Below are 23,787 nucleotides of genomic sequence, written 5' to 3'. Positions count from 1 at the left end.
ACCTTTTAACTAAGCTGACAGTGTCTCAATAATTTCTTTCTATTTTCTCTAGTACTGTTAATTGTGGTTGACATATTTTTTGACTGATGCTGGTTTCTTCGAGAGCAGGATGACTGAGTTGGACAATGAAACTGAAACACTGACCAATATTGTTTTGAAGGATTCACGCCTATATATGCGTGGCCTGGTGGCCAATCTTCATTGTTTTTACATTCCATCAGTAAATGCAGAGTGTGAAGGTTGAGCAATAGCACAGCTTTACATAAAATATTGCAATCCACACAACAAAATGCAAGACATATCAGAGTTCAAAAGAGGACAGATTGCTGGTGCGCGTCTCACTGGCTCATCTGTGACCAGGACAGCAAGTCTTTGTGGTGTATTGAGAGCTATGGTACCCATGGCCACCATGTAGGATGAACCACATCCAACAGGAGTAAGTGTGGGCTGTGGGACAATGTGGAACATGTATTGTTCTCTGATGAGTCCACCTTCACTTTTCCACATCTGTGTGAGTCACAGTGTGGAGGAACCCCAAAGAGTCTTAACACCCGGACTGTTGCTGCCCAGAGTGAAGCAGGGGTGGATCTGTGGTTTGGGCTGCAATATCATGGCATTACTTACTACACTTGATGGGCGCGTCACTGCCAAGGACCACCAAACTATTCTGGAGGACCATGTGCACCTAATGGTTCAAACATTGTACCCTGAAGGGGCTGCCATGTATCAGCAAGATTATGCACCAATAAACACAGCATGACTTGTGACAGAATAGTTTGATAAGCATGAAAGAGAAGTTCATCTCCCATGGCCTGCACAGTCGACAGATCTAAATATATTTGAGCCACTTTGGGGTATTTTGGAGCAGCAAGTCAGAAAACCAGCATAGTGACCTGGCCACTGTTCTGGAAGAGGAATGGCTAAAAAAAATCCATCTCGGCACAGTGAAAGACTTGTGTCATTCCCAACACAAATCGATGCTGTATTGGCTGCAAAAGGAAGTCCTATACCATACTAATAAATTATTGTCATCTAAAACCACGTGTTTCAGTTTTATTGTCTAACCCCTGTGTGTGTGTGTGTATATATATATATATATATATATATATATATATATATATATACACTATTTAACAAATGCTGCAATTAAATTTATATTTATTTTACATATTTACTAAATTAACTGGAAAATGAATCAATATCTAAGAATAATTTGAACTTATCTCTTACCAATAGAGACCAATCTCTTAAAATAGACATATTTATAGTGTAGATAGCAGCTTCTTGATTCTGTAAACCTAGTATGGTATTTTTAGTCAAAATAAAAGTTGTTTCTGGCAGTTATTGGCCAAACAAAACAACTTAGCTACTGATGCTGATAATGATGTGTGGAGTACAAAGTCAGTACTGTTTCTCAGCCAAATTCATATTTACATCCTTTGTGTTTTTACTTCAGTTACAGAATCAGAGTGAGTTGCGTGCTCCAACGGCTGAGAAGGCCGCTTTCTTCTTGGACGCTGCCATTGCTTCGCGCTACAGCAGTAAGCCAGACTATGATGAAGAGGAGCACCGTAACTCTCACATGCTCTTCACCCTACACATCTATCAGTATCGGATGGAAAAGACCGGCAAGGGTGGAAGTGAGTATCATTATAGGCTAGATATAGTTTCAGTAGAGATTCAACAGGGGTTCTCAATTGGTTTTTGGTCTGTGACCTATTGTTTAGGTTTCTAACAGGGTTATTATCAGTTAAGCTAGTTAAGATACTTTTATGATGGACAACAACAGCATTGAAAACACAAAATAAGTTGGTGATGCGCTAGACTTATCAGCAGTATCTGCTCTATTCCACGGTTGATTTCAAAATTCCTCATTATACTTCCAAATGCTGCCAGCATGGTTTATAAATAGTATGTTGCTGATAATCTTAGAGAGGGGTGTGATAACAGGAAAAACAAGTGCCATTGTTAATGTGAGATGTATAATCTGATCTAAAATAACATGCTAAAGCTCACTATTTCTGGAGAACAGTGCTAATTTCTCTTATCTCAAAAAATGTTCTGTTTGGCACAGGTGAGTACTGCCTCCTTCCAAGAGTGAACAGAAAGTAAAACCAGATGTGTTAGCTTGGGCTTTTAGGGTATTTGAGTAACTTGAAATACCTCCAATCTGTGTATCATGAAGCTAGTGTAAGCATGAAATTCATTCTAGAGGTTTCCATGGCAAAGGTTAACTTACACAATAGAAACGTGAAGATATAATGCTGCCATTTGAAATAAAGGGTCATTATCCTCAGATTTTACTAATTAACACTAACAGTTTTAACTATGTTCCAGTTATCTTTGTTAGTCTACCAACAGGTTCCAATAACACTTAATAATGGAATTATTAAGGTTTCATAATTGTGTAACACATCAATTACTTCAATTGAGTTAAAATTTTAAAATTCTCACTATAGTGTCTGAACCAATACCTAGATTGGCTTAGGCCTAAAGTAGAATGTTATGAAATATATCAGAATAATGAAGAAGAACATGTTAGGGACTCATATTAGAGTTTAACTGTTAAAGGACTGACTGTGTGGATCCTTTGCTTAGTGTCTGGAGGCAGGAGCCGACTGCATCTCATTGACCTGGGCAGCTGTGTGAAGGTTTTGAGCAAGACCCGTGACAGCACTACAGGACTCTGTCTCTCTCTGTCCGCCCTGGGGAACGTCATATTAGCCTTGGTCAATGGTAGCAAGCACATTCCTTACAAGTAAGACTTGTTCTTCTCACTTAATATGATTTCAACAAAAACACATAGGGTTAAATTTATGTTGCATCCTCAATGACAAGATTACGATTATACTGTGATGGGTGAAGTCATTCGCTAGTCGCTCGACTCATTAAAGATGCAACATGTTTAGTGTTAATATCTCCACTGCATGCCGTTAATTCTTCATGAACACACCTCATATGAATAATATATACAAACTGACATTTTCCTGGCTTTGATGTGAGCAATAATTAGTGGATTCTAATGCTACGTTGAATCTGCAGAGAGAACGTAACCTTTATCGTTCCTCAGGGGTGATAGCTAAGTGAATTAGCTTGTGCCAAGCAGCCATAGAGACAGATGCAGTTTCACATTCACTGGGATTCATCGAACATTCTTAACACAGACCGTTTCTCTGCAACTGCTGTTTTATTTCTTTATGCAGCATGTTAATTTGAGTTAAACAGACAACTTTGAGAAAGTGCCGTGCATCTTCCAGCAGATTTTTTTTCCCCTAAAAATTTGCAGCGCTTCCATTTAGATCCCTCAAGGCACGTTTGCATTTTTATACCATGGCTCCCCAATTTAATCATGGTGAATTTACATTGCAAAGCATCATGGGGTTTAAGGCTGGAAACATATCTGCTCTGGAGTGCCGAGATATAATTAGGGTTCACGGCCTTTTAGGAGGAATGCAACATTTGCACAAGATAAATTGAATTAATATGCATGTATCACAAATGAATATAAAGTCACTCATTTTAGATAGTGATTTAAATAGAGCTAAATAATACTTTAGCTGCCTTTTATCTTTCTAATTGACTGTTTTAACCTCTCTAATTTAATGTCAAATCTAGAATCTTGTTTTGAATTCTGAATTATTATCAAATCAGAATATATTAATTATCAATTTTACACTACAATGCATTGTTCAGTCTAGGGCACAATATTAGAAGCAATAACCAGAAACACTTTATATGTGTTACGTAAAGTGTTCACGTATTTTGCCAAAGGGTCAATGTTATCTTAATGCCGTATCTCTGATAAATGTATGTTATTGCTACATCATGGATGATAACGTATGCTTGCATAATTTATGCTTAGTTAGCCATGAGGTCACTGTCTTAATAACCACTCAAGATTGACTACACACTTCACTAACCATATTTCATCTATTTATTTCATCCAACATCGGACAAATTATCATAAAGTATCACCATGATCACATGCTGTACAATCTCTCGCTGTATTCCGTGACAATATTTTGTTTCAAATTATTGTATAGGTAATTGATTTCTGAGAACTGAACTTGCATGTGCATATTGTAATGCTTGCTGACTCATCCTTGAAAAGCAGCTTTATATGTCACCTCTAATGGTTGCCATAGGGAAGGCAGACAGAACAGGAAATGCCAATCCAAGTCTCTCTCTCTCTCTCTCTCTCTCTCTCTCTCTCTCTCTCTCTCTCTCTCTCTCTCTTCCTTTAAAAAGAGACTGTCTGGGAGCTGAGGTTTTTTGAATCAAGGTCAGCAAATCAAAATGCCCAAAAAGGCTCTATTCATTCGTATTATTAATAAGGGTATTATTAGAATATTAGACTAATTGCTAAAAGTGGTGCAGGTATTTAGTTAAAGGTGTTCAAAAGCCTTGATTTTGAATGCATCTGCCATTTTAAAACTAAAATTTGTTCTGAAAGGGTTAACTCTTACAGTTTATGCATATTCACTATTATTCATCTGGTTACACAAATGGCATTCTACACAAATAAACTAATTCCATTTTTGTTTACAGAGATAGTAAGCTAACCATGCTATTACGAGAGTCCCTGGGAAACATGAATTGTCGCACCACCATGATAGCCCACATTTCCTCGTCACCCAACAACTTCTCAGAGACACTTTCCACCCTTCAAATTGCTTCTCGTGTTCTGAGGCTGAAGAAGAAGAAGGCTAAAGTAAGCGTGGTATGACCCTGTCCTTTATTTTATTGAGCTTTCTATTATCTTCTAGATAGATTCACCATTGTATTTTATGTTTAGTTGTTTAAAATGCAGTCAAATGTTTCTTTTGTAGCAATACACATCCAGTTCCTCTGGTGGTGAGAGCTCATGTGAGGAAGGAAGAATGCGTCGCCCAACACAGCTAAGAACCATCCATTCTAGAAATGTGGTTGATTCAGACATGCCTCTGCTACACCTCTCAAGTGACCCTGAAGACTATTCCAGCAGTGAGCAGTCATGTGACACAGTTATCTACGTGGGGCCAAATGGCTCAGCTCTTTCAGACAAAGAGCTGACAGACAATGAAGGTCCTCCAGAGTTTGTTCCTATCATCCCATCCCTACATAAAAATAAAGCAGATCTTGGCAAGGATCCTTTGACATCACAACCATCTCAACAGGTTGTAGCCCCACTAGCTCAGGCCTCACAGTCTGTCCAATCTTTGCAGACCATTCATCCTCAGCCACTTCCAACTTTGCCAGAAGAAGGTGCAGAGTCAGGTAAGAAGGAGAAGGACTGTCTTAAGTGTAACACTTTTGCAGAGCTACAAGAGAGGCTAGAGTGTATTGATGGAAGAGAAGAGGTTACGAAATTCCCTTTTGAAGAAGTCCCTGCCAACAAAGCTGCCAAATTTGAGTCTGGCCATGGTCAAGTCATTAAAGGGGGTCATCAATCCAGTTCTCCCAAGAGGATCTCTGACCAGCAATTGGAGGAGATCCGTGAGGTGGTTGAAGAAGCAGAGATTGCTCAGTCAATAATTGAAAGCCTGACACAGTGTTCCACAGGCAGTTGTGGACTCTCCAGCAGCAGAAGTGTGACTGGTAGCAGTGGTATTGGGCAACTAACCCCTCTGCAGAGAGCCAAGAGCTCTAGTTTACATGACAGCAAAGAATCCATCAGTGGTGGGAGCAGCAGTGAGAGTAAGCCTCGTCCTATGGGTTCCCCTCGATTGGGCATTGCCAGTCTTACTAAAACTTCAGAGTACAAACCACCATCCTCTCCCTCTCAACGCTGCAAAGTGTACACCCAGAAAGGAGTTATGCCTGGTACACCACCTAACTCCTCACAGAATCTTAATTTAGACTCTAGAAAATCATCTACAGAATCTTTGCTTAATCCAGAGTCTAGAACCTCCCCGGTGGGGATGAGCCCACAGGTCCTAAAGAGATCTTCATCGTCCAATAGCCTCGGATCAGCTGAGACACTGTGTGATGATGTTCCCCAGCTGCCTTTGGACAATAAGAAAGATGTGAAGGACACCACAGCCACAGTTATGCTGGAGCATCCTTTGGAACCCAATGGAGAGGATGAGCTGGTGTTCACCCTAGTGGAAAAGCTGACAATCAGTGGGGTGATGGAAAATGGCAGACCAACCAGCATTATCAGCTTTAATAGTGACTGTTCAGTGCAGGCCATGGCATCTGGTTCAAGGCCTGTTAGTATCATTAGCAGCATAAGTGAAGACCTAGAACATTACGCCACTGCTCCCTGTACTACCAATGCCACTATTTCACAAGTCAACATTGCTAAATTCTTGCCTCTCAGCAGGATAGAAGGGGACGTCCAGGCTAGTCGTCGTTCCTCAATCAGCTCATGGCTGAGTGAAATGAGTGCTGGCAGTGATGGCGACCAGTCATGTCATAGCTTTGTTGCTCAGCAGTGCTTTGGACAAGGTGAGGCACTAGCCGAAGACAGGCTTTTGGAAATTCAAGAAGAAGGTGACATTGATGGTCTCCCTGTGTCAAATGGCCAAAAGAATTCAGACAAAGAAAGTAATTCAAATACAGCTGAAGTGAATGACAAAAACACAACTACAAAACACAAACCTGACAAACTGCCTTCAACCTTAGGTGGCTATGTTCCTTTTAAGACCAATATCACAACTCACCCATGTGCTGCTGTTAAGCCAATAGTTGTGCAGGACTTGCTTACCAGAACCCTTCCAGTCAGTGATCCCAAATCCCCACCTGTTCCAATCTCAAGTGAGATAAATTTTGATGACCCATGGTTGAAAAGAGAGGGCAATGAAGAGACCAAGCCTTCGAACATGGTCTGTGATGTCAAATCAGAGAAGAGAACATCTGAATCTGTGAAAAGGAAGTGTCAAGTCGACAAGCACAGCTCGAGTAGTGAAGCCTCATGTTCCCCTGATTCCATGAACCGGGTGGTGGATGGCTGCGAGATGGTCTTCAATGCATCCGAAAGCATAACTCAAGTGTACTCTGCAGACATCCTCAGGACAGGTAGTCTCCCTCGTGCATGGCATCGCTTGAATAAGCAGGATGATCTGGAAGACTCTACATACCGGTACATGAGTGGAGAATATAAAAGCCTTGGGGTTACCACCTCCACTCCCTGCAGTCCAAGAGCCACACTCGAAAGAAGAAGTTCCGTTGGGAGGCAAGGTATCTTTGCTCGTCAGAAAGGAATCCCACCATTGCCACCTGTAAGGAAGTCTAGCCTTGACCAGAGGAATCGCGCAAGCCCACAGCATAATCCAGGAAATGCTCAGACCCCAAACCAGCATCTATCTTTCCTTGGTAGCACACCTGAAGACATGGGTGGTAAACATAAAGGACCAAATGTAGAGAGCAGTAGACTTTTCAGTGCCAAACTTGAGCAGTTAGCAAACAGGACAAATTCCTTAGGGAGGTCCCACGGGGCACATTATGACTGTCATTCCTTGGAGAGAGCTGAGAGTTTGACCTCTCTGGGCTCTAAAGGAGGAGTCACAAAAGACAGTACAATGCCAAGGACAGGTAGGAGCATCACCCGTGGTTTGCTCTCATCACCCACCAATGGACCAAATGGCAACAACAATGTACTGCAGTCACCCAAAGCAAGTCAATCTAAAATCTCTGCAGTTAGCAAACTCCTTATGGCAAGCCCTAAAGCTCGAAGCTTATCAACCTCTAGCACTAAAACCCTAAGTTTCTCCACCAAGTCCCTCCCACAGTCAGTAAACCGGAGCTCAAGTTTGCCCCCCAATGGAAAGAACCAGAACCAAAATTCATGGTCAACCCAGTCCCTAAGTCGCAACAAGGGGACAGGGTTAGTATCTAAGCTACCTTTAAGAGCAGTGAATGGACGAATCTCAGAGCTTCTACAAGGTAGTGCCAGCTCTCGCACTACCCAAGGTAGAGGAGCTTCAGACACTGAAGAGAGAGGAGCAGCAGTCCAAGGAGAGGAAAGGCCAGTGGTCCATACTTTACCCTCACCTTACAGTAAGATCACTGCCCCAAGAAGGCCTCACCGTTGCAGTAGCGGGCACGCTAGTGACAACAGCAGTGTGCTAAGCGGAGAGCTTCCTCCCGCCATGGGAAAGACTGCTTTGTTTTACCACAGTGGTGGCAGCAGTGGCTATGAGAGTATGATACGAGACAGTGAGGCCACAGGAAGCACATCATCTGCTCAGGACTCGATGAGTGAGAACAGCAGTTCTGTCAGTGGTCGCAGGAGCCTAAAGAATTCAAAGAAAAGAAGTAATACAGGTAAGTGAATTCAACATGATTAAAATTATGCTTTTTATACATAAAAATCTGAATATCAAGATGAAAAATTACTTTTTGTGTGTGTTTGTAATAGTAAAAAATTTCAACTTCTGTGAACTTGGTTATTTATTTTTCAATTTTGTTTTCTTCTATGAATAGAGTCTGTTTCTTAAGCCTGGCAATTGCATTTGACAGCTTATCATGGCATTCATCTTTCTAAATTTCAACTATACAAAGATTTCTTAACAGCACAATTAACATAATCCATAATGAACTGTGCTCAACAAAATTGATTGTACTACAAAGCTCGTAGTGCTCATTCCAGATTATAGTTGGAAGAAACAGAACTTTTTAAACAGCTTTACTCCCTCGATACACGTTTGGAAGATCTGTTATGATACAGACTGATAGCAGTTGCCAAACTTAGCTGTGGGTGGTCTTTGAATATTTAGTGCTGCCTAAATTCCTGAATACACACCTCCTCTCCTGTTTCCTCAGGCAAAGAATTTTACCCTATTTCTCGGCACCACAAACCTTTTCATGGTGGGAACACTGAAAATTTAAATCTTGTCTCTGGAACAACAGACACAATAGCTTGACCAGTACACGTTGAACCCGCAAATAAAATCAGTATTGATAAAGGCTTTGTAAGGTGAAGGATATAAAAGCACAACCACAGTTCAAATTTACATCAACCGCCATTCTTAATGTTCTCCTGAACTCAGAGCACTCTCTATCTTTGTCTGAGGAAATGAGGGAAGACTGAAACTTTGACCTCTTCTGTGCTGTTTTCAGACCAAATGACAAGCTAAAACACATTAAAATTACCTTGTTCCTTGGTTCCAAATCAGATTTAATCATATCAGCAGACCTGGAACTGTCAATTTCTATGCAAATAGGTGAACCACTTCTGGCAAATTCCTCAGAGTAGACTTCATTCCCCCAGACTGGTCAGATAAGATACTGTCTTGCTATTATCTCAGTGGTCTTTTTCATTACACAGCTGCTCTGAATTGGTAGCAGAGCTGCTCCGTGTACTGTAGGTACAATTTTGGCTCAGCCCTGTGAGGCTTTTACACTTTTTTTTTCCGACAGACTTAATTACAAAGCAACTCAAGATTGATAAAATGTGTTTACATGGTGGTCATGACATGACATTGCTTCACCCCAGGGTCCCAGAGACGCCGCCTAATCCCTAACCTCACTTTGGACACCTCCTCTCCCGTGAGAAAGCCGGTCATCAGTCCAGGGGTACGCTGGGTGGACGGTCCCCTCCGGCCCACACAGAGGGGTTTAGCTGAACCTTTTGAGATTAAGGTTTATGAGATTGATGATGTTGAACGTTTACAGAGGAGGCGAACCATAGGCAATAAGGTAAGACTGCTGTATTTTTACAGCAGTTCTTTTGAACATGTTATAGATTGATGTCTCACGAAATGTTGTTGTGCTCCCAGGAAGTGGTATACTTTAGTGCCAAACTGAAGATCTTGGAGCATCGGCAACAAAGAATCTCAGAGGTGCGGGCCAAGTACGATTGGCTGAAAAAAGAACTGGAGCAAACCAAACAACATCTAATGCTGGAGCCAGAGAAATGGACCACTGAATGTAAGAGATTTGCACAATTTGGGTTGCAGTCAATGGTACTCTCTTGAACAGTTTCTAGTTCAAGAAATGAGAGTCATGATGTACTGTACTGTATGAATATAATAATTTAAAGAGCAAATTCAATAAATAGTTGCACAACCTGCAGGCATTGTAAAATGTTGATTATGACAAAAATACGAGTGTGGTGGTTCAACTCCTGTCAGTTAACATCCGTTTCCTTTACTTTTGCAGTTGACCTTCAGCAGACATTTGAAGTGGACTCTATGGAGTACTTGGAAGCTCTGGAGTTTGTCACGGAACGACTGGAGAACCGGGTAAACTTCTGCAAAGCTCATCTGATGATGATCACATGCTTTGACATTACCTGTCGGCGACGGTAAAAGATTTGCCAAGTGTTATGGACAACTGGAAGTGGAAAAGGCTCAGCAGGGTGTATGTGAGCAAGTTACAAAGTTCATCACTACAATGATGGCTGAAATGAATGGGAAAATATAAAGGCTTAATATTTTTCTAAAATGGATTTTGGTGGGGAACAGAAAATGCTGGACTTGGAGAGTTGGCAAAAAAAAAAAATATATATTGTCCCACATAGCTGGATGAGCACTTTGGAGTCATTGTTTGCGAAAACGGCTTGCTCACTTGCTGTGAACAAACTAATTATAATGCCATATGTGGATAAAAGAACAAATCGTTAAAGAAGATGAATGAAAAACAACAAAAAGGACGACAAGTGCCTTGTGAATACTTCAATATCTTGGAAATCTATGGGGGGAAAAAATCCATATTTGTGTACAGATGGTGCTAGCTTAAAAAAAAAAACATGCATACGAACAAAAAAAGTTTAAAAAGTAAAAAGAAAATGAAAACACTGCTTGTTAAATTATATGTTTAATCTCTTTGATTCTGTCTCGGTATTTGTATTGTTATACACTAGTCACATTCAACATGAACTGTTACGTGTGTTTTATATTATTTTTTTGTATTCTTGGACACACTGAGACCACATAGAGTGTTTCATATTCAATGAAATAGCACAGCATGATATCTAGAAGAATGATTCTGGCATTGGCTCATTGATTTTTCACATCCCCTGCGGTTATGTTGGCATTTTCAGCAGTGTGACGCCTCGGGCTGGGCCACTCCAGCGTGTCACGGTTGAGAGGCGAGAAGAATCCTCAGTCTGGCAGGACCAACAAGGATCTTTAATATCGGTGAAAAAAGAAAGGCTTTTTGCTGCATGCCAGCTTCTTGGACATTTTTAAGTAATTGGCTTCTGCAAACGAAAAGCTTCCCTAAATAATGTTTTTCGTCAAATACAACTCGTTGAATTTAGTCTGTTGCACTGCATTCCAGATCAGATTGGTGCAAATGTCTGGTCATTGGCCTTCTCTCTATGTGGTCTCATTGTCAGTGTGCTGACACTTTGGTATAAATCTGTTTATATATACAGTATATATATGGTGCTTGAGACGGTTTCAGCTCTAAACGTTTATAGATGAGTATATAGCCTGTTTCTGGTACTAACTAAAGACTTCATACGCTTTTCCATTCCTGCTTCACTCCTCTTCCCTGCCCTGACGCCCGCCAAAGCAAAGGGGAGCGACATTCCTGCTGCCCTTTTGAGCTTTTGGCAATGTAATGAATGAAGGATATTATTTATTTTTTACCTCAGGAGGCCTGTATGACAGAGATGCTTATATTCTATAATTTATTTAGCCTGCAAAGCACTATGCATTAAAATTGTACAGTAGCTAAATTCATGCCATATATATATAAAATATACTTATATATTTCACTTTTGTTTATATATTACATAGTTTTTGTTTTCTTTTTTGGGATTTCTTTGTAAACACCTATCGCCAAATCATGGGAGATGAGAGAACACGCAATTTCAATGTTTATTCATGAAATATTTCATTACAACCCGCAACATTCTTTGGCATCTGTGGATTGTTCAACTAATACATTGTGTGATATGCAGTACAATGTGAAATGAATATCATCCTTAATGGGCTTTAATGTTCAAGAACATGGTTGCGAAACTAAAACCTCGCCTCCATTCACTATCTTATGTGAATAGAAAGGAAAAACAAAAAAGATGTATGAGAGAAGATAAAAGTTGTCAACATATTGCTTCATGTTAATACTGCGACAGTCAGCATGATTTCTTATGCTATGGGGAAAAACAGAGCCTGAAAAAGAGTCTGATTGACAGAGACTGATGTAAATAAAGGACGTTTTGGAAGCTGCATTCTTTTTCTGCTTCATTCTGCACAACTAATTATAATAATTTTCACTTGAATCCTTTATTAAACCTTTCTGGTTGTTTTCTCGGCTACTAAAGTTGACTTTTTTTTTTTTTTTTTTTTTATTAGCTGGTCACCATGTTTTTGTACAGGTGCAATCTGCAGCATGAATCTTCTGCCTTTTAATGGAATTGCTTATAAAAAGGAATGAAAGCAACCTTTAGTCTGTCTGCTTTTATTCAGTTATAATTTTATTCAATATATACGCCCAGTTTCATTTTAGACATCTCTTCAAATAGATATGCCTGATCCCGACACTTGCCGACAAGATGGATCTTTATCAGCTTTAATGAACAGACATCAACCAGAGATGTAGTTTGATAGAAAATTATATTAGACATCAGAAGAACACAGGAGGGTTTATGAGCTTTACAAGTATATGATAATTCACCGTACACCTGAGAGGACTAATACAGACAATAACACATCTTATCAGTGAATCTGATGTTTAATGTCAAAAATCTCCTGGTAATAATAAAAGTGATCTGATTTCTATCACTCACCCGTAACATGTGATATTCTCCTATGTGTGTACATATATTTGTACAGTACATGTATATACCTCAGTGGTTGTAAAACCATATTTCCTTTAAGTAAAATTATACATATACATTTTATGCTTTTACTTATATTTATATTTTCAGTCATGAAACTCTTCTGAGCAGCTGATGGGTCAATGGGTCGTCCATTCATTCCATTTTGTTCTATCTACATAACCTATTTATTCCTGACTTTGAATCGGATCAGTTCATTGCAGCGCACCATGGGATTTTGCTTGCCCTCCACCTTCCCCAGCACCACCTGCCTAGATCTGCTCGGGGGGTTCTCCCTATGTTTCCTTGCAGCAGCCTTAATTTGCTTCAATTTTATCATGTGCATTTTAGATGTATTTTCACTCATCCAGCAGCGTAGCAGATCTAGTCAGCCAAGACCACACCTATGTACATTCCATGTATATTAATAAATGCTGTTAAAATTAATTCAGAGAGTTGTCATTATATTCTTTAAGTAAAAACGGTAAAAAAAAAAAAAGATTTTTGTTGAACTCCAGCTCAGACAAGGTTAATGGTTGGACTCGTTCACATTTTGTGAGAAATGATGTCATAGGCTCAACAAAGGGCTCCGAGTGCGAGTTAGAGATAGGACTGCTGACAACTCGTTGCTCTATACCAACTTCCTCTATTTCCTCTTAAGCCCCATTCTATCCAAGAGAAAGATGTTATCTCCATCTCAGAACAGTGCACCTCGAAAAACTGTTTGCTTTAGTGGACAGAGTTATGAGAAGCGAGGATGGTGGTATGAGACGTATAATCCCCATTTATCTGTATCCTGACACTCATGAGGGTAAAAAGATTTAGCAAAAATAACGTCCGGAGAAACAGGCTACTGACAAAAGTATAATCTGTGCTAACCCAGACTGTTACAAATCCACTAGACCAGGGGTGTTCAATCCTGCTCACTGTTCTGTAGAATTAACCCTAAACACCTCAAATATTTCTTAATGAAATGCCAGTTTTTCATGTTAGCATATAAATTGAAACACCTATTCAAACCAGAGTACTGAAATGTTTTAAATTATCATTTGCATTCTCTTAACTGTGATGCTTGTAAAAACTAATATGATTTTTATTTTTAAAAACTGATTCAACATTTTATACAATATATTAAGTCATATGATGGGGACATGGAAATTTACTGAATAGTAGGAATGACCCACATTACAAATCAAAGACTGATCTGTAATAATACCACATTCCAGATGGTAAAAGAGGAGCTTAAAAACACAAAGCTGCACTTGAAATATGTTTATGAAATCTGAGCGAATGGGACCGTTTTGCCAGAGTAACTCTGATGATTGAAGTTAATGATGAGAAACTGAAGCACAAATCTGAGGTGTGTGTTGTTTGGAGGGGTTCTTGAGGCACAACAGTTATTGCTGAAAAGCTGTCGCTTTTCACAACAGTTGATTATGTGATAATCAAATCAAAAGCAAACTAAAGCCATATATCAAAGCTACTACCTCACAGTAGTTTGGGTAAATGTGCTAATGGAGTTTTCTTTCCAAACAACACACCCCAATTAAAACATTTCCTTGACTTTCAGTTTTTGTTTTTTCCCATTAGACCCTACATTCTACTGAAATATTGTTTAAATCTTGGCTACATTCATAATGCAAGCAAAAGTGGTCCAAATCTGTTTTCTTCGTAACAGTGTGAACAGCACAAACCACATAAAATCTGTCCTTTTCGATTCTGATTTGGACCACTTTCATACAGTATGTGGTCCTAAATCATATACAGAGCTGAGGTTTTGCAATGCGACCTCAGTCATATAGGAATTAATGAGACTTTTACGTCACTCTAGAAGATCAACAATCGCTCTAATCTGAAAAAATAATGAGAACAGCCAAAAAAAAAAAAAAAAAAAGGATCTGATCTAAGGTTTGCAGTGTGAATGTAGCCAGCACATAGATCTTAAAATGGCAGTCTGAAGTGTGATATTTGAATCTGCGCTGTTAACTAAAACTACTAAATATCATTATCGGTAACTTAAATGTCCTATAATAAAATTTTAAATATTCAATGAAAAACCTAGACTTAAAAAAAAAAAAATAACAAGAAGAAATGTTGAAAGTACTGAAATAAAAAAGATAAAATCACAAAAACACATAACTAAAATGAAAAATATGTAAATAAAAGCTCATTTAAAATACTATAATAGTACAAGAACAATACTAAAAACCAAATTTTATTCAAATTTTATCCAAAGTGACCAAAACAACATGAAACATTAATGTAACAATTCACTGAATACTCAATCAGATGCATTTTAATACTAATATGATATCAAACATATCTGTTTGTTAAGCTAATGTATGCAGTTACTGTACAAATCAAAATGGAGTGACCCAAATAGTTGAGACCTTGCAATAGATGCATATACTTTTATTATTTAGATGTATTATTGTTTTATGTTTATTATTTAGTTTATTATTTAGATTTAGCAATATTTTTCCAATTGTAACCATTAATGTCGGCTTAAAATACCTAGAAGCAGGACTTTCTTTTGAAATTATGGAGGGTAGTAAACTATACTTTGGATTGAGTGTTAAAAGTGAACAGCTGTTCTGGGGAACAGCACTCTGTCATTATTGCAAAAAAAAAAAAAAAAAAAAATCAAAAAATCAAAATATAAAAATATGGAAATGGAATGAAAAAGCATGGCAGTAATGTTGCTTTTGTAATGCCCTCTGGCATGCCAAGTAGAAGTAGCAGAGAAAAATTATTCATTTTTTCAATAGAATTCTAAACCAGCTGGTTTGATACACAAGGGCACAAAAGCAGGTGGCAGACACAACCATCCCGAAACATTCCATTTGAGAGCTAATATAGGGGCGTGTTGATTGACAGCCAATGTGGCGGCGGAAAGGCAGAGAAGTTGGGGCGGTGTCGTTCTCCACATGATGACGCAGGGCCACCTAGACTCCGCCAAGCTCGGCCTGGCACTCGCTCAGTTTTCTCCTCACCTCATTAGTCAGGGCATGCTCCGTCCCGTGGGTCACCTTCATGATGTCATAGGCCTGAAGAGGAAGAGAGACGGCTGAGTTAAATGATTGTCATGTGAAGGAAGGCAATTCATTTAAAGAACTGAAACAGGAGCTGTGAGAGTCCAAAGCAGCTATTATATTACTGTGGGGTTTGGCTGGTGCGCCGAGAGTGTCACGAGTGAAATTGTAGTGGAAGAATTGTGGCACATTAAGGTAAAATTAAAGATAAAATTCTTTCTGTCAGCCATTTCATAAAACCAATAAGGGTGGTTATTCTTTGACCAACATTCTCTAAGTTTTGAGATTAAAAAAAACATTTTTTGTCCTTATTTTGTCATTTGCAGATAGTCTGCCTTACTCCGACTGAGTTTTATATCACAAAATCTAATTAAACACCATCAGACAGAGTGTAAAGTCAGTGCGGAGACATCCGTATCACCATTTAGACAACAATCAGACAATCGGCGAGCTTGACTGCAGGGCAGAATGCAGCCGATCGCCATCGAGGGTCTCATTACAGGCCTGATGTCTCTGAAGTAGGTTATACGGCCAAAGATCATCTGATAACAAACCTGTGTGAAGCTCCCCTGAGCCTCCTTCAGTTGGCCCAGGTAGTGCTGCAGCTTCCCCACCCGCAGCAGCTCCACCGCTCTGGACGGATGAGGATCGGAGTAGTACAATCTGGAGGATGAAACAGAAGAATATTTGTAGAATTGGTAAAATAAATGGCAACAATGTGAGCTTTCAAGTGGACATTTTGTGTTTTAGAATTTAAAGATCTCTGCTACTGACTACATGTAGGCTCCAACTCTAGAAAGAGAGTTTCAGGACCAACCACAAGAGATATACACACACTTGTAATGCAAGATACCAAAATTGTAGTGCAATTTTAGTTCTGGAAGATTGACTATACAAGAATATTAAAAATTAAGCACAGAACATTTTAATCTTGAGTAAAAAAGATGGAAAAATGAAAAAAAAGTTCTGATATTAATAAAATCAAGTTCTGATATTATCTGCTTCTAATACTGGCTTAATCAGAGAGATGCCAAGAAACTTATTACACAATTATCAATATAGTCACCATACATTATATACCATTAACTTAATACTAAACTTTTGGTCACACCAGGGAAACCAGTGCTATCTCACAACCAATTCATATGCATTTTACGAGGTGGCAAATTCGTACAACCTCACTCATACAAATTCATACAATTTGTCTAAACCCCAGCGATGGGTAGGTTTAGGGGCGGGGTTAGGGTTTTGCAAATTGGCAACTCATAAAATATATACGATTTAGCAAAAAACACAAATTCGTACAAGTGAGATTGTATGAATTAGTCACCTCGTAAAATACCTACAAATTGAATGTATGAGATCGGGTTGGGGAAACTGTAGTATAGAAATGTACTTTAAAGGATTAGTTCATTTTCAAACTAAAATGTCCTGATAATTTACTCACCCCCATGTCATCCAAGATGTCCATGTCCTCCTTTCGTCAATCGAAAAGAAATGAAGGTTTTTGATGAAAACATTCCAGGATTTTTCTTCATATGGTGGACTTCAATGGAGCCCAAACGGTTGAAGGTCAAAATGACAGTTTCAGTGCAGCTTCAAAGAGCTCTACACGATCCCAGACGAGGAATAAGGGTCTTATCTAGAGAAACCATCGCTCATTTTCTAAAAAAACAAAACAAAAAAACAAACCTTATATACTTATTTTAACAATAAATGGTCATCTTGAACTAGCTCTCTTCTTCTTCTTCTTCATCTCTATCTGAATTCCAGCAGTGTAGACACTGCTAAGTGTATTACTGCCCTCCTCAGGTCAAAGGTTGAACTAATTGTTGTATACTTGCACTAGCATATTGTATATGACAATTTAGTTCAAACTTTGACTTGTGGAGGGCAGTTATACACTTAGCAGTGTCTACACTGCTGGAATTCAGATAGAGATGAAGAAGAAGAGAGCTAGTTCAAGATGAGCATTTATGGTTAAAGCGTATAAAATTGTTATTTTATTTATTTTTTTTAGTTTCTCTTGTTAAGATCCTTATTTCTCGTTTGTGATCGCTGTAAACTATAATTTTGACCTTCAACCATTTGGGCTCCATTGAAGGCCACTATATGGAGAAAAATCCTGGAATGTTTTTATCAATAACCTTAATTTCTTTTCAACTGAAGAAAGAAAAACATGAACATCTTGGATGACATGGGGGTGAGAAAATTACCAGGAAATTTTAATTTAAAAGTGAACTAATCCTTTAAATCAGCATCTGTAAGCAAGACTGCTTCCCTTGTTAGGAGAAGTAAATACTGTACACCAGACAACTGATGTACTAGACACACACAGAAAAAAATCAACATTTCTTTTATATATGGTGTTTGAGCACATCAGATTAATAGCTGTGATCCTGGCAGGAAACATGCTAACATCAGCATATATTTCAGGATGGTGAGGGTGATGTTCCCTGTCAGCAGCGCAAGAAAGAAAAGCCTTTATTCCACATTTCCCATTCATCCGCAATGAGCCGAGGGCAGTAGGCCAGGCTTATGGGTGATCCTCTATGCTGAGATTGGCAAACCGGAGAGAGGCTGATTGTCTGCCGTGCTAAAACCAGGACATAAATTCACAAAGCCTTCTTCTAGCAAGAAGATAAGAATATATGAGGTGTTTCTTGGGACAGAGTATGAAAACATCATTTTCAAACCATTTTACTTCAATAACACAAAATATTTTCAGAATGTTCAACAAAAAATGATTTCATGTTCATTTCAAGCACATATGGTTCTGGTTTTGTTTCATTTGTGTTCCAACTCATAACTCGATGAGCTCAGTAAAGCTGTGTAGATTCATCTTCATGGCCTTGACTGACTTTCACTTAAAGGTCAAATCATTGGCAGTAAAATCAATGATGAAGATGAGAGCTTACAGTTCTTCAAAACTCAGTTTTTTTCTTCTTCACAGAGAAGCTCAGTCATTGTCTGGCCACACTTGTATTGTGAAATATTCCTCTACTGGGATTCCTCATGACAGTCTTCATTACATAGGGCAGATTTTTATTGTCAAGAGTTACGGGTCCGCCACTTTCAAGGTCATCCAATAGCAGAGATTGATGATCTAAGCTCCTCAGGTTCATTTTAAAGACCCTGGTGATTTTGTTAGTTGTAAAAATGTCTAGAAATATCAGACTCTTTAAATGTTACAATAAAAGAATGAGGATTCAAGTTTTACAAGGACAAACACTTGAAGGCACGTGAAGGAATTTGATGGATGTGAAACTAAATTCTGAGAAATATTTATACAACACTTCAGACCAGAAAGGTCTACACCAGAATCTTTAAACAATACAGACAGTTAGAATATTATATATATATATATATATATATATATATATATATATATATATATATATATATATATATATATATATATATATATATATATATATATATAAATTGTGATTAATCGATTTGACAGCACTTATATATATATATATATATATATATATATATATATATATATATATATATATATATATATATATATATATACAAAGTTCTGACATGAAACTAATGGGCAGGTTAATAGGTCCTTCAACTCACATCATTATCTATAGGACACAGATGATTGGTTCCTGCTGTATTAGTAGCCAATGAGCTTGTGTGCTCAATCTTCGAATACATGAGTAGCATTTGCCTAGCAGTGCAGCACGCTTCAGAAATCATCTGAAACTCAACATCTAAGATAAGTACACAGTTTTTCATGCTATATCGCTGTGCATTTTTGCATAGTCTGCGCTTTCGATTCTTACGTCCTTTTTTAATGTTTAGAGCGAAATACTAAGCATATTAGCAGTTAGCGAATATGCAATGTTGTATAAGGATACAGAGACAAGCTTGCTGAACTCTTTAAGTGAAAAACAGGCTTCGCTTTTGTATTCGCAAATCTAATGGAGCTACAGCAATTCCAGTATTTTTGTAAAGCAGCAGCAGCATGGATAACACATTCAGATTGCAATGTAGCGCATATCAACAACAACAGAACGCAGCAGACGTTGCGGTTTAGTAACACTGTGTATGTGTTGCTAATTTAAGTGAAATTAGTTGGCTAATGAGTTGATCATGCAATGTGAATATTATCATGAATCAAAACGCAAAAAAATGTTTTCACCTTATCTACCGTATTCGGTTTGGACATATTAACTACAGGAAGAACAGCGTTTTATGCCAATGTCGAATATGTTATCATCATCTTATTAATAGATTTCATGTAGAAAGATTTTATCATTTGTGGCTGATCACGACACGCATTGTTGATCCTGAGCTCTGGCCATCAAAGGTGTTTTATCTGTCAGAAATCACTCTCTGCTTAAAGGATTAGTTCAATCCTGAATGAAAATTTCCTGATAATTTACCCCATGTCATCCAAGATGTTCATGTCTTTCTTTCTTCAGTCAAAAAGAAATTAAGGTTTTTGATGAAAACATTCCAGGATTATTCTCCTTATATTGGACTTCAATGGACTCAAAACGGTTGAAGGTCAAAATGAGTTTCAGTGCAGCTTCAAAGGGCTTCAAACGATACCTGAAAATACAACTGTATGCTTTATAAACACAAATGGGGTTTCTTTTCTCATCTCTATTAGCCTGCAACGTTTAAATTTGTTAAAGCCACACATAATGCGTGTTCTAAATGGTTATGTTTGAGCCTTTTGTCTCAGGCACACATAGTCATAGGCCACTAGAGTTAAGCCATTGGGCATATTAGCCCAGGCACACACAGTCTAATAGGCCACTAGAGCCAAGACTTATGGCCACATTTCTCATATTCAAAACTAATGGGCCAGGCACACATATCTAGCAAACACACGGTTCCTATGCAGCAGCAGTACATGTTTTGGTGGTAGATCTGCTGGGGGGTGAGGGCTGAATCGTCATCTTGCTTTCTGCATTGATGGGGGATTTTCTGACATACAGTATGCTTGGATTGTATTGTTCAAATATCATGTCACCTGCTTTGTTGGGGGGTAATTCATGTATGCTATATTGTACAGCAGCAGCAGCGTGTCGTGTATGTATTGGCAGTAGCAAGTCTCGTACTTGCTCTGCAGCAGCAGCAGCAATAATCAACAGCAGCAGCAGCGTAGCAGATCTATTCTGCCAAAACCAAACATATCAACATTGTCATACCACTTACCATGGTATATATATATATAAGTATATAAGCATGTAAATGCAAGAACGATGTTTCCCTTGGCAAATACTAAATTACAGACATAAATTGAGTGCAATAATCATTTGAAAATTCAATTTTTAATTTTTCAGTATTTTCTTGCTAAAATTGCCATTAATTCTGAAAAAGTAGGAATGAAATGAAATGATTTCACATTACTCTAAATTACAACAGACACTTTCTTCGTTTAGTCTATCATATACAATTAGAAGGGATTTTAATTAAAAAAAACAAAACACATACCTTAAGCAAAATAATGCACATTATTTGACTACATTCAATAAATTTGATAGATGGGTCTGTTGATATACCAAATGAAAATTATCTCAGATGAGCTGTGACAATAAACATAGCCACTAATGTATTCACTGTTATACAACCTCAATAAAACCTGCCAAAACCTGCATTTCTCCAACCAAAAAAAAAAAAAAATCAAATAACGATATCTCTGAACAACTACATTGGCTTTACAAACACGACCACTGCACAAAACTAGTATGTTCCTATTAAAGTCCATCATCTATCAATGACCAGCCACGCTAGAGAAAACCATAATCAGTATTAGAGCAGCACTTCCTGTTGCTGTAGCAACAGCCAGAGGAGGGGCAGCGTGCCGCAGCGACCTGTTAACACTCCCATTAGTGTTAGCTCAGCCTTTCTATTCATCTCCACGCTGGATCATTACCAAGAACAAAGAGCTGTATCTCTGCTGGGACCACTTTGGAGGAATATTAAATTGTGATTTCTATCTCCTCGGCAAACGGCAACTTGTATGGGAGCTATAAAAAAGTACCACACCCAGGAAAGACAATAGCATTTATCAATAATCTACCCAGCAGACAATGACAGCACATTAACAAAGCCCTGGCACCATAATCTGCAGCTTTAAAATCTCCATGCATTAAAAGTGCTTTTGTCATGTGACATCAATCTCAAATAACTCTCTCTGCGCAGCAGTGAAGACAACGTGAAGGTTGATTGTGGTGCTGATGCTAGTGTTTATGAAAGAATGCATGTAAAATCAATGTCAAATCAATCACTGAGCCTTTTTTTTTTACATTCATGGAGGCATGTGTTGAATACAAACAATGTAGTGGTAACAAATTTTAATAAAATTATTCCAAGACTAAATTAAATAGGCTACAGTATGTTAAAGGTTTAGTACCCAGAAAATTCTGTCATTAAGTACTCACCCACATGTCATTCCACACCTGTAAGTCCTTTGTTCATCTTCAGAACACAAATTAATGACTTTATTCAACAATATCTAGTGATGGCCGATTTCAAAACACTGCTTCATGAAGCTTCGAAGCTTTACAAATCTTTTGTTTCAAATCAGTGATTCGGAGCGCGTATCAAACTGACAAAGTTACATGCTTTCAGTAAACAAGGCTTTGTTACTTCATAAGTGTTTCGCAATTTCAATGGTTCACCACTGGGGGGGGGGCGTGACTTTGGCAGTTTGATACACGCTTCGAACCACTGATTCGAAACAAAAGATTTGTAAAGCTTCAAAGCTTCATAAAGCAGTGTTTTGAAATCACCCATCTCTAGATATTGTTGAATAAAGTAGCTTTTTTTTTTTTTTTGGCACACAAAATTTATTCTCGTCACTTCATAACATTACGGTTGAACCACTGTAGTCACATGAACTGTTTTAAATATGTCTTTAGTAGCTTTCTGGGCATCAGTTAACTAGCCAGAGTCTTGCTGGCAATGGGGGCCTCACTGAGCCATCAGATTTCATAAAAAAATATCTTAATTTGTTTTGTTTTTTTGGCGCACAAAAATTATTCTAGTCAGATTTTATTAAAAATATCTTTAATTGTGTTCCGAAGATGAACACCCGTAACGGGTGTGGAACGACATGAGGGTGAGTAATTACTGACAGAATTTTCATTTTTGGGTGAACCTTTAACCAGTAGAGCTCACAGCAACATTGGATTAACCACTTTCAAAATGGCATTTTGGAATGTAAAATATATATTATGCAATTATTTATTTTATTAGGCAAACACAATTACATAAAAAGAAATGGGCTCATAGCAAATCAAATTTCTTACATTTCTTAAAACCGAACAAACTATATCAATTAAACTAAAAGAACAAACTAAAAACAAAAAAAAAACAATAAATTATTGTTTTAAAAGCACTGATTTTTCTTTTCTTTTCTGGCTGCTAATGGTGTTAAAAATGTAACTATGAAACACCTCTTGTTCTTCAACCAATGCCGTAAGTTTGGGGCGGGGTTATCTATTTGGCGACCAATTGCACGCAGGGAGGAGGGTTTGGAAGACATGTTTGAAAACAGTCACATTCTTGCAATTCTATGCCAGTGGCACAGAAACAACACATTTTACCTTAAAAACGCAAAAACTGCAGGGTACGTTTCATGTGAATTATCCGCACAAACACAATGGATTAGGTACAGGTTTTACGCTGGATGCCTTTCCTGACTGAGAGTGCTGGGACACACACACACACACTCCTATGGCCAATTTGGCATGTCCAATCCAACTAACCTGCATGCCCTTGGACTGTGTAGGGGAAAGCAGAGCACCCGGAAGACACCCACGCTGACAAAGAGAGAACATGCAAACTCCACACAGGACTCCTGGCTCAGGAATCCAGGGCTCGAACCAAGAACCTTCTTGCTGTGAAGCGACAGTGCTACCCACTGAGCCACCATGACGCCAACCTTAAAAATCTTAAATTAAACTACCAAATTAAGCTTCCTCAGTTTAGAAAAATCAACCCTCGAGCACTAAAAATTTCGGCTAAAAACAACAGACATAAAGGCATTTGTAAATAGCATATTTTTTTTATTCATGAACATGTTGTTGT

The 23,787-nt window shown here is 38.3% G+C and overlaps 2 protein-coding genes across 3 annotated transcripts in view; one reads left to right on the top strand and one right to left on the bottom strand.

The window, feature by feature from the left end:
* kif26ba (kinesin family member 26Ba) overlaps positions 1–11,953 on the top strand; it is a 113,384-nt gene extending 101,431 nt beyond the window's left edge. The window contains exons 9-15 of one of the 2 annotated variants that reach the window (XM_067368122.1): positions 1,457–1,640; positions 2,599–2,758; positions 4,549–4,711; positions 4,830–8,247; positions 9,419–9,621; positions 9,702–9,852; positions 10,084–11,953. In XM_067368122.1, the coding sequence (XP_067224223.1) occupies positions 1,457–1,640; positions 2,599–2,758; positions 4,549–4,711; positions 4,830–8,247; positions 9,419–9,621; positions 9,702–9,852; positions 10,084–10,232 (4,428 nt within the window). In that variant the 3' untranslated portion in view covers positions 10,233–11,953. Of the gene's footprint in view, positions 1–1,456; positions 1,641–2,598; positions 2,759–4,548; positions 4,721–4,829; positions 8,248–9,418; positions 9,622–9,701; positions 9,853–10,083 lie in introns of both variants that reach the window. The other variant, XM_067368121.1, reaches the window with a different exon arrangement.
* A 3,031-nt stretch (positions 11,954–14,984) lies between these two features.
* The window catches only part of smyd3 (SET and MYND domain containing 3), a 203,515-nt gene continuing 194,712 nt past the window's right edge, over positions 14,985–23,787 (bottom strand). The window contains exons 11-12 of the mRNA XM_067367651.1: positions 16,278–16,386; positions 14,985–15,738 (exon numbers count right to left, since the gene is read on the bottom strand). Of these exons, the coding sequence (XP_067223752.1) occupies positions 15,637–15,738; positions 16,278–16,386 (211 nt within the window). The 3' untranslated portion in view covers positions 14,985–15,636. The remainder of the gene's footprint in view (positions 15,739–16,277; positions 16,387–23,787) is intronic.

The sequence above is a fragment of the Chanodichthys erythropterus genome, chromosome 18 (genome assembly GCF_024489055.1).
Source record: "Chanodichthys erythropterus isolate Z2021 chromosome 18, ASM2448905v1, whole genome shotgun sequence".
Lineage (NCBI taxonomy): Eukaryota > Metazoa > Chordata > Actinopteri > Cypriniformes > Xenocyprididae > Chanodichthys > Chanodichthys erythropterus.
Note: the sequence above shows the minus strand (reverse complement) of the source record. Positions and strands in the feature narration are given on the sequence as shown.